General features: G+C 61.4%; 2 protein-coding genes across 2 annotated transcripts; both read right to left on the bottom strand.

Annotated features, from left to right (window-relative positions):
* Window positions 1-1,082: 1,082 nt before the first annotated feature.
* Window positions 1,083-3,076, bottom strand: LOC139704194 (basic proline-rich protein-like). The gene is made up of 3 exons (XM_071607250.1): window positions 2,572-3,076; window positions 2,193-2,486; window positions 1,083-2,134 (listed from the first exon to the last, which is right to left on the bottom strand). The coding sequence occupies exons 1-3, from the start codon at window positions 3,074-3,076 to the stop codon at window positions 1,083-1,085; spliced, it is 1,851 nt and encodes a 616-aa protein (XP_071463351.1).
* Window positions 3,077-4,337: 1,261 nt separating this feature from the next.
* Window positions 4,338-6,353, bottom strand: LOC139704193 (uncharacterized). Its single transcript, XM_071607249.1, has 3 exons — window positions 6,235-6,353; window positions 4,920-6,076; window positions 4,338-4,828 (listed from the first exon to the last, which is right to left on the bottom strand). Exons 1-3 carry the CDS (start codon window positions 6,351-6,353, stop codon window positions 4,338-4,340), a joined length of 1,767 nt encoding a protein of 588 aa, XP_071463350.1.
* Between the last annotated feature and the right edge of the window lie 2,753 nt (window positions 6,354-9,106).

Genomic DNA, 9,106 nt, shown 5'->3' with positions numbered 1-9,106 from the left:
ATGGGGAAACTGAGGCCCAGGGTCAGGAAGGCATGGCTGAGTGAACCCCCCGTCCTTGCTCCTCCGGACCCTGCAGGTCCACAGCTGTGCCTGCTGGATGCACACGTCTCTGAGTGTTTTTCCCAATGACTGGTTCTCAGGAGGCGGTTTTGACATCAGATAAAGCAAACAGTTTATTAGTTAATGAGAGAGGGAAAGGGGGGGACCAGGCTTCAGCCGTGGGCTGGGGACGGGCTCCCGCCCGCTAAGCTGTATGCCGTGTGTGATTAGCACGCGCAGCTTCCCTGAGGACTCATTAGCAGCCTCATCGGGAGGCCGCTGTCACTGAGCGAAAGGAGCGTTTCAGTCTTCACTGAGAGCGAGGAAGGCGCTGCGGAGACTCGGGAAAACGGGGTCTGAATTGAACCCAGGGGCCCTCGACCCCTGAGTCCCATCCCCAGCCCTGTTTTGGATTTTATTTAGAGACAGGGTCTCCCTGAGTTGCTTAGGGCCTCGATGTTGCTGAGGCTGGCCTCCAATTTGCGATCCTCCAGCCTCAGCCTCCAGAGCCACTGGGATGACAAGCCATACCACTGTGCCCAGCCAGCATGGATCTTAGAAGCCCCCAGAGGCCCATGTCCTAAGGGCTCGGTGGCCGTTCTGGGGCACTACTGGGAGTTGGTGCTAGTGAGAGGACTGTCCTTGGGGATGTGCTTTCAAAGGGCATAGTGGCCCTGGCGGGAGCATGAGGTGTGACAGAAGGGGGCTCTGCCATGGTGCTGTCCCGCAGGCTCAAACAGGAGGCCTGGGGACCCTGGACCAAGTCCAGGAACCTGTGAGCCCAAATTAGCCTTCGTCCTTGCAGCTGGTTAACTTGGGTCTCCCTCCTGGGGCAGGAGGCTGGCTAGCAGATGGAGTGGGCATGGGGACCGGCGTGGCTCAGTGCACGCGGCCCTGGGCTGGATCCCAGGACCAAGAAAAAGCAAAAAAATCAGCGACAGCAACACAGTGGTCAGCTCCTGTGTCGCGGACCCTGGGCAGTGTGGTCAGGAGCAAGTGCTAGGTGCTGGATGCTCGTGAACTTGGACGGGGCTGGGCGCGGGTCAGCGCTCGCCTAGCCCATGATTCCTGGGCTCCATCCACCAAGCCACGGGGGGTGGTGGTCGGCTTGGTGGGGTGGGGGTCGGCGTCCGCGTCGGGGTCGGCGGGGGGCGGGGTCGGCGGGGGGCGGGTCGGCGTCGGGGTCGGCGTCGGCGTCGGGGTCGGCGTCGGGGTCGGCGTGGGGATGGCAGCCAGGGTGGCTGCGGCTGCCTCGGCCTCGTTCCGGGCCGCCACGGCCTTGTTCTCCGCTTCGTTATTCCCCCGAGGTAAGGCAGCGGCGGGGGTGGGGGTGGGGGGGTCGGCGGGGGTCGGGGTCGGCGGGGGGTGGTGGGGGTCGGCGGGGTTGGTCGGTGTCGGCGTCGGGGTCGGCGTGTGGGTGGCAGCCAGGGTGGCAGCCAGGGTGGTGGCCTCGGCCTCCTTACCGGCCGCGGCGCTTCGTTGTTCCCGCGAGGTAAGGCAGCAGCGGGGGGGTGGGGGGGGGTGTCGGCGTCGGGGTCGGAGTGGGGGTGGCAGCCAGGGTGGCAGCCATGGTGGCGGCCTCGGCCTCGTTCCGGCCGCAGCCGCTTCCTTATTCCCCCAGGTAAGTCAGCGGCGGGGGGGGGGGTCTGCGGGGGGTGGTCTGCGGGGCGGAGGGTCGGGATGGAGGGGTGGTGTTCGGTGTCGGCATCGGTGGGGGGGTCGGCGGGGGGCGGGGTCGGCGGGGGGGGGGTCGGGTTGGGGGGGTGGTGTTCAGTGTCGGTGTCCGCATCGGTGGGGGGTGTCGGCGGGGGGCGGGGTCGGCCGGGTGGGTGGGCGTCGGCGTCGGCATCGGAGTGGAGGTGGCAGCCAGGGTGGCGGCCTCGGCCTCGTTCCAGCCGCTGCCGCTTCGTTATTCCCCGTGGTAAAGCAGCGGAGAAGGGGTTGGGGGTCGGCAGGGGGGGTTCGGGTTGGTTGGGTGGTGGTCGGTGTCGGTGTTGGCATCGGTGGGGGGGTCGGCGGGGGGCGGGGTCGGCGTCGGAGTGGGCGTGGCAGCCAGGGTGGCGACCTCGGCATCGTTCCCGGCCGCAGCCGCTTCCTTATTCCCCCAGGTAAGGCAGCGGCGGGGGGGGGGGGGGTCGGCGGGGGGGGTCGGCCGGGGAGGTTCGGGTTGGTTGGGTGGTGGTCGGTGTCGGTGTCGGCATCGGTGGGGGGGGTGGGCGTCGGGGTCGGAGTGGGGGTGGCAGCCAGGGTGGCAGGCAGGGTGGTGGCTTCGGCCTCGTTCCCGGCCGCCTCCACTTCGTTATTCCCCCGAGGTAAGGCGGCGGGCGGTGGGGGGGGGGTCGGCGTGGGGGGGGTCGGGTTGGGGGGGGTGGTCGTGTCGGCATCGCTGGGGGGTCGGCGGGGGGCGGGGTCGGCGTCGGAGTGGGCGTGGCAGCCATGGTGGCGACCTAGGCATTGGTTCCCGGCCGCAGCCGCTTCTTTATCCCCCGGTAAGGCAGCGGGCGGGGGTGGGGGGTGGGGGGGGTGGTCTGCGGGGCGGGGGTCGGATGGAGGGGTGGTGTTCGGTGTCGGCATTGGTGGGGGGGGTCAGCGGGGTGCGGGGTGGGTGGGCGTCCGCGTCGGAGTTGGGGTGGCAGCCAGGGTGCGGCCTTGGCCTCGTTCCTGGCCGCCTGCGCTTCGTTATTCCCCGAGGTAAGGCGGGGGGGGGGTCGGCGTGGGGGGGGTTCGGGTTGGGGGGGTGGTGGTCGGTGTCGGTGTCGGCATCGGTGCGGGGGTCGGCTGGGCGTGGTCGGCGGGGGGGCGGCAGTATCCGGGTCGGAGTGGGGGTGGAAGCCAGGATGGAAGCCAGGGTGGCGGCCTCGGCCTCGTTCCCAGCGGCGTCCGCTTCCTTATTTCCCCGAGGTAAGGCAGCGGCGGGGGGGGGGGGTCGGTGGGGGTTGGGGTTTGGGTTGGGGGGGTGGTCGGTGTCGGCATCGTTGGGGGGGTCGGCGGGGTGGGTGGGCGTCGGCGTAGGTGTCGGAGTGTTGGTGGCAGCCATATTGGCAGCCAGGGTGGCGGCCTCGGCCTCCCTCGTTCCCGGCCACGGCCGCTTCCTTATTCACCAGAGGTAAGGCAACGGGGGGGTTCGGCGTGGGCGGGGTTCGGGTTGGGGTGGTGGTGGTCGGTGTCGGTGTCGGCATCGATTGGGGGGGGTCGGCGGGGTGGGTGGGCGTCGGTGTAGGTGTCGGAGTCAGGGTGGCAGCCATATTGGCAGCCAGGGTGGCGGCCTCGGCCTCGTTCCCGGCCACGGCTGCTTCTTATCACCCGCGGTAAGGCAGCCGCGGGTGGGGGGCTCGGGCGGGGGCGGGTTCGGGTTGGGGGGGTGGTGGTCGGTGTCGGTGTCGGCATCGGTGGGGGGGTTGGCGGGGGGCGGGGTGGGTGGGCGTCGGCGTCGGTGTCGGAGTGGGGGTGGCAGCCATATTGGCAGGCCAGGGTGGCGGCCTTGGCCTCGTTCCCGGCCGCGGCCGCTCGTTATTCCCCCGAGGTAAGGCAGCGGCGGGGGCGGGTTCGGGTTGGGGGTGGTGGTCGGTGTCGGTGTCGGCATTGTTGGGGGGGGTCGGCGGGGGCGGGCTTCAGCGTCGGCTCCGGAGTGGTGGTGGCAGCTAGGGTGGCGGCCTCGGCCTCGGTCCCGGCCGCGGCCCCTTTGTTATTCCCCCGAGGTAAGGCAGCGGCGGGGTGGTGGTTCGGATTGGGGGGTGGCGGTCGGTGTCTGTCGGTGTCGGTGTCGGCATCGGTTGGGGGGGTGTCGGCGGGGGGCGGGGTGGGTGGGAGTCGGCTTCGGTGTCGGAGTGGGGTGGCAGCCATATTGGCAGCCAGGGTGGCGCCTCGGCCTCGTTCCAGCCGCTGCCGCTTCGTTATTCCCCGTGGTAAGGCAGCGGAGGAGGGGTTGGGGGTCGGCTGGGGGGTTCGGGTTGGGGGGTGGTGGTCGGTGTCGGTGTCGGCATCGGTGGGGGGGTCGGCGGGGTCGGCGTCGGAGTGGGCGTGGCAGCCAGGGTGGCGACCTCGGCATCGTTCCCGGCCCCAGCCGCTTTCTTATTCCCCAGGTAAGGCAGCGGGGGGGGGGGGGGTCGGCGGGGGGGGGTCGCCGGGCAGGTTCGGGTTGGTTGGGTGGTGGTCGGTGTCGGTGTCGGCATCGGTGGGGGGGGTCGGCGGGGGGCGGGGTCGGCGGGGTGGGTGGGCGTCGGGGTCGGAGTGGGGGTGGCAGCCAGGGTGGCAGCCATGGTGGCGGCCTCGGCCTCGTTCCGGCCGCAGCCGCTTCCTTATTCCCCCAGGTAAGTCAGCGGCAGCGGCGGGGGGGGGGGGGTCTGCGGGGGGTGGTCTGCGGGGCGGAGGGTCGGGATGGAGGGGTGGTGTTCGGTGTCGGCATCGGTGGGGGGGTCGGCGGGGGGCGGGTCGGCGGGGGGGGTCGGGTTGGGGGGGTGGTGTTCAGTGTCGGTGTCCGCATCGGTGGGGGGTGTCGGCGGGGGGCGGGGTCGGCCGGGTGGGTGGGCGTCGGCGTCGGCATCGGAGTGGAGGTGGCAGCCAGGGTGGCGGCCTCGGCCTCGTTCCAGCCGCTGCCGCTTCGTTATTCCCCGTGGTAAAGCAGCGGAGAAGGGGTTGGGGGTCGGCAGGGGGGGGTTCGGGTTGGTTGGGTGGTGGTCGGTGTCGGTGTTGGCATCGGTGGGGGGGTCGGCGGGGGGCGGGGTCGGCGTCGGAGTGGGCGTGGCAGCCAGGTGGCGACCTCGGCATCGTTCCCGGCCGCAGCCGCTTCCTTATTCCCCCAGGTAAGGCAGCGGCGGGGGGGGGGGTCGGCGGGGGGGGGGGGTCGGCGGGGGGGGGGGTCGGCCGGGGAGGGGGTCGGCCGGGGAGGTTCGGGTTGGTTGGGTGGTGGTCGGTGTCGGCATCGGTGGGGGGGGTGGGCGTCGGGGTCGGAGTGGGGGTGGCAGCCAGGGTGGCAGGCAGGGTGGTGGCTTCGGCCTCGTTCCCGGCCGCCTCCACTTCGTTATTCCCCCGAGGTAAGGCGGCGGGCGGTGGGGGGGGTGTCGGCGTGGGGGGGGTCGGGTTGGGGGGGGTGGTCGGTGTCGGCATCGGTGGGGGGGTCGGCGGGGGGCGGGGTCGGCGTCGGAGTGGGCGTGGCAGCCATGGTGGCGACCTAGGCATTGTTCCCGGCCGCAGCCGCTTCTTTATTCCCCCGGGTAAGGCAGCGGCGGGGGTGGGGGGTGGGGGGGCTGGTCTGCGGGGCGGGGGTCGGGATGGAGGGGTGGTGTTCGGTGTCGGCATTGGTGGGGGGGGTCGGCGGGGTGCGGGGTGGGTGGGCGTCCGCGTTGGAGTTGGGGTGGCAGCCAGGGTGGCGGCCTTGGCCTCGTTCCTGGCCGCCTGCGCTTCGTTATTCCCCCGAGGTAAGGCGGGGGGGGGGGGGTCGGCGTGGGGCGGGGTTCGGGTTGGGGGGGTGGTGGTCGGTGTCGGCATCGGTTGGGGGGGGTCGGCGGGGTGGGTGGGCGTCGGTGTCGGTGTCGGAGTCAGGGTGGCAGCCATATTGGCAGCCAGGGTGGCGGCCTCGGCCTCGTTCCCGGCCACGGCTGCTTCCTTATTCACCCGCGGTAAGGCAGCCGCGGGGTGGGGGGGCTCGGCGGGGGGGGATTCGGGTTGGGGGGGTGGTGGTCGGTGTCGGTGCCGGCATCGGTGGGGGGGGTTGGCGGGGGGCGGGGTCGGCGGGGTGGGTGGGCGTCGGCGTCGGTGTCGGAGTGGGGGTGGCAGCCATATTGGCAGCCAGGGTGGCGGCCTTGGCCTCGTTCCCGGCTGCGGCCACTTCGTTATTCCCCCCGAGGTAAGGCAGCGGCTGTGGGGGGGGGGTGTTGGCGGGGGGGGGGGTTCGGGTTGGGCGGGGTGGTCCGTGTCGGTGTCGGCATCGGTGAGGGGGGTCGGCGGGGGGCGGGGTCGGCGGGGGTGGTGGGCGTCGGCGTCGGAGTGGGCGTGGCAGTCAGGGTGGCGGCCTCGGCCTCGTTCCCGGCCGCGGCCGCTTCGTTATTCCCCCAGGTAAGGCAGCGGCGGGGGGCGGGTTCGGGTTGGGGGTGGCTGTCGGTGTCGGTGTCGGCATCGGTGGGGGGGGTCGGCGGGGTGGTTGGGCTTCGGCGTCGGCGTCAGAGTGGGGGTGGCGGCCAGGGTGGCGGCCTCGGCCTCATTCCTGTCCGAGGCCGCTTCGTTATTCCCCCGAGGTAAGGCAGCAGCGAGGGTAGGGGGGTCGGCGGGGCGGGGTTCGTGTTGGGGGGGGTGGTGGTCGGTGTCGGTGTCGGCATCGGTTGGGGGGGTGTCGGCGGGGGGCGGGGTGGGTGGGAGTCGGCGTCGGTGTCGGAGTGAGGGTGGCAGCCATATTGGCAGCCAGGGTGGCGGCCTCGGCCTCGTTCCCTGCCGCGGCCGCTTCGTTATTCCTCCTTCTTTTCGTTAATTTTGGATATATATGTCCCCCGTGATGTAAAGATTGAGCAAGGAACCTTCGTGATGTGGGGAGCTTTGCCGAAAGTGCAGGTTGGATTCTGCTTTTCCTATGATGGCGGCTGGATGAATCTTCACTGCTGGCCGTGGAAAAGGCTAGAGCAGCTTGTTAGTTGAGGTTTAAATTTCCCATTGTTGTTTTTAAAGGTTTTACGTGCATAGAAGAGGAATGTTCACCTTAAATAAGCATATGAGCGATTAACAGGGTATGTTTTCCTTTGGGAAAGGGAATTTGGTAGCTCTGACCCATGTCAGTCTGTGAATATTTAGACGTGTAGTGACTTTTTAACATTTTTTCATAAATGTTATTTATGAAACATTTCATAAATGTTATTTATGAAACTGTTATTTACAGTTATGTTGTTAATACTCCTTGCCTTCAGTTCCCCGGCAAATCTTTTTCATGCCTTCTGAGAAAGTAGACAATTGATAGATTATCCAAGGAATGGAGAAAATTGTGATTTCGGACAATCCCTGAGAGCTGGCATTGTAAGATTCATCCTATCCCCAGTAATGTATTCATACAATAAATGTGAACACTTTTGAAGACTTTTTATAGAGATACAATTTGGGAATGATATTAAGATAAGGAAAAGCTGTTGATTGATTTCTTAGATTAATATTTCTTCCCTCTTCTCTTTTCTCTTTAAAAAAGTTTTCCAAGTGATAACTTCATCAAATGGCCAGTGGTAAGCAAATGTCCAATGATGACAGCCCCAGCACCAGCAGTGGCAGTTCAAATTTGGACCAGGAAGACCCTGCTGCTCCAGAGCCTGAAGATCATGAAGAAAGAACCTTTTGCCACCCAGCAGAAGAAGAGCACCAAACTCTCTAGCAAAACCACTGCTAAGTTATCCACTAGTGCTAAAAGGTAACATTGTCAGGTTGTCTTCCAAGCAATTGGATGCTTTTATTTTTACATCAAGAACAATACTCCAGAAATACTTCATGACCAATTTTATTTGTACTTGAATGAATTGTCATCCTTTAGGGGGACATGAAAACGTCCTCACTAAAATTATGCTTCTAAGCAAACCTATTCTGTACCTAGAGACTGAATTCTCTTCCTGACAGTTTAAGGAGTTGGCCAGGAAAATTTGTGAAACTGAATTAGATGGTACATTGGGGATGTTTCCTTTTGTGAGTTATACTCTTGAGTGAAATTAGCACATGTCCACGTGGGTGTCAGTCCAGGCATCTGTGGTGGCAGCTTCATAAAAGGAAATGTGTCACTTTTCATGAAAGGAAATGATCAAAAAAGTTTATATTTGCTAAAAAATGTTGAATGTCAGGCCTTGGCTTTTTTTGAAAGCAGATTTTAAATTTGCTTAGTTTTACAAACAAGTCTTTAAATCCTTCATAATAGGTATAATTTTTTTGTAGTTATAGTTATCCCTCCTTGTTCTTGTGAGAACAAATAAAACTGAAAAGTAGCCATTAACAATCTCAGGAGTCACTTTGCTGTTAAAACTTTGCACATCTTTAAAACTCGTGGATGTTCTTGACATAGTAGTGAAAACAACAGCAGGAAAAAACATTTTGTTGGTTGTAAGTGAAAGATTATTTGTTTCCTGCTGACTTTTATTTTCTATGATGGCAAAAAAATCCATCAATGGGACTCCATTAGTGATAGTGGTTGTATTGAGTAGAACTCTTGTACCCCCATCTTAAAAATAATAATAATTACTGATGTCAAAACACATCTCAATCATTATGATAGTCACTAACTCTTCATTGTTTTCCTTGAAACTCTAATATACATTTAGTGAATGTCAATTTAGGACTAATTGTGCTGTTTTATAGAGGAGAAAGCTGATTATAATGGTAAATGAAATCAGCTAGCATGAACTGATTTGTGTTTATTTAATTACAATTATCATGCTGATGACTCTACATATTAAGTCTCCACCTATAGTCCCCTAGGTGCTAATTTTAAAAACATGAGTTTTCATTAAAAATAAGAAAAGAAACCCCTCCATATGCATTTCAATAATTCAAATTGTATCATAATTTGACTATTAACACAAAGGAAAATCAATGCAACTAATTCAGATTTAAATTTAAGATTACACAGTGCAAAAGAGGAAATAGTCTTGGAAAGGGAAGTAGAAAAATGTAAGATCCCTCTTAGAGGTCAGAAAAAATAAATTCAAAAATGTGATTTTTTTAAAAGGTAGTGTTAACTTGAAGTGGAAAACAAAAAGCAAAAAACCTTTGAAGCAAAGTCAGTTGTGTTTACAAGGGCCTTTGGGTTTTTTTGATGTTTTAGTGCTTCTGGTTTTTAAAATGTTGATTTGTGGAGGATGGGCACAGGGGATTGAATCTAGGTGCTTAACCACTGATCCACATCACCAGCCCTTTTTTACATTTTTTTTTTTATTTTGAGATAGGGAATCCATAAATTACTTAAGGCCTTGCTAAATTGCTGAGGGTGACTTTGAACTCAAGATCCTCCTGCCTCAGCCTCCAGAGCCACTGGGATTACAGTGTGCATCATGAAACCGGGCCTTAAATGTTGATTTTATAATCCTTTCTTTTTAGCTGATAAGAGAAATTA

Source organism: Marmota flaviventris, unplaced genomic scaffold (assembly GCF_047511675.1).
Source record: "Marmota flaviventris isolate mMarFla1 unplaced genomic scaffold, mMarFla1.hap1 Scaffold_44, whole genome shotgun sequence".
Taxonomy (NCBI): domain Eukaryota; kingdom Metazoa; phylum Chordata; class Mammalia; order Rodentia; family Sciuridae; genus Marmota; species Marmota flaviventris.
This window is presented reverse-complemented; position numbering and strand designations above follow the sequence as displayed.

Coding starts and splice junctions, on each gene's coding strand:
- LOC139704194 (XM_071607250.1), bottom strand. CDS start 3,076: ATGGCTGCCACCAACACTCCGACACCTACGCCGACGCCCACCCACCCC. Junction 2,487..2,571: donor CTCCATCCGACCCCCGCCCC/GCAGACCACCCC, acceptor ACCAATGCCTAG/GTCGCCACCATGGCTGCCAC. Junction 2,135..2,192: donor AACCAACCCGAACCTCCCCG/GCCGACCCCCCC, acceptor TGGGGGAATAAG/GAAGCGGCTGCGGCCGGGAA.
- LOC139704193 (XM_071607249.1), bottom strand. CDS start 6,353: ATGCCGACACCGACACCGACCACCACCCCCCCCAACACGAACCCCGCC. Junction 6,077..6,234: donor CGGCCTCGGACAGGAATGAG/GCCGAGGCCGCC, acceptor GGAATAACGAAG/CGGCCGCGGCCGGGAACGAG. Junction 4,829..4,919: donor AACCAACCCGAACCTCCCCG/GCCGACCCCCTC, acceptor TGGGGGAATAAG/GAAGCGGCTGCGGCCGGGAA.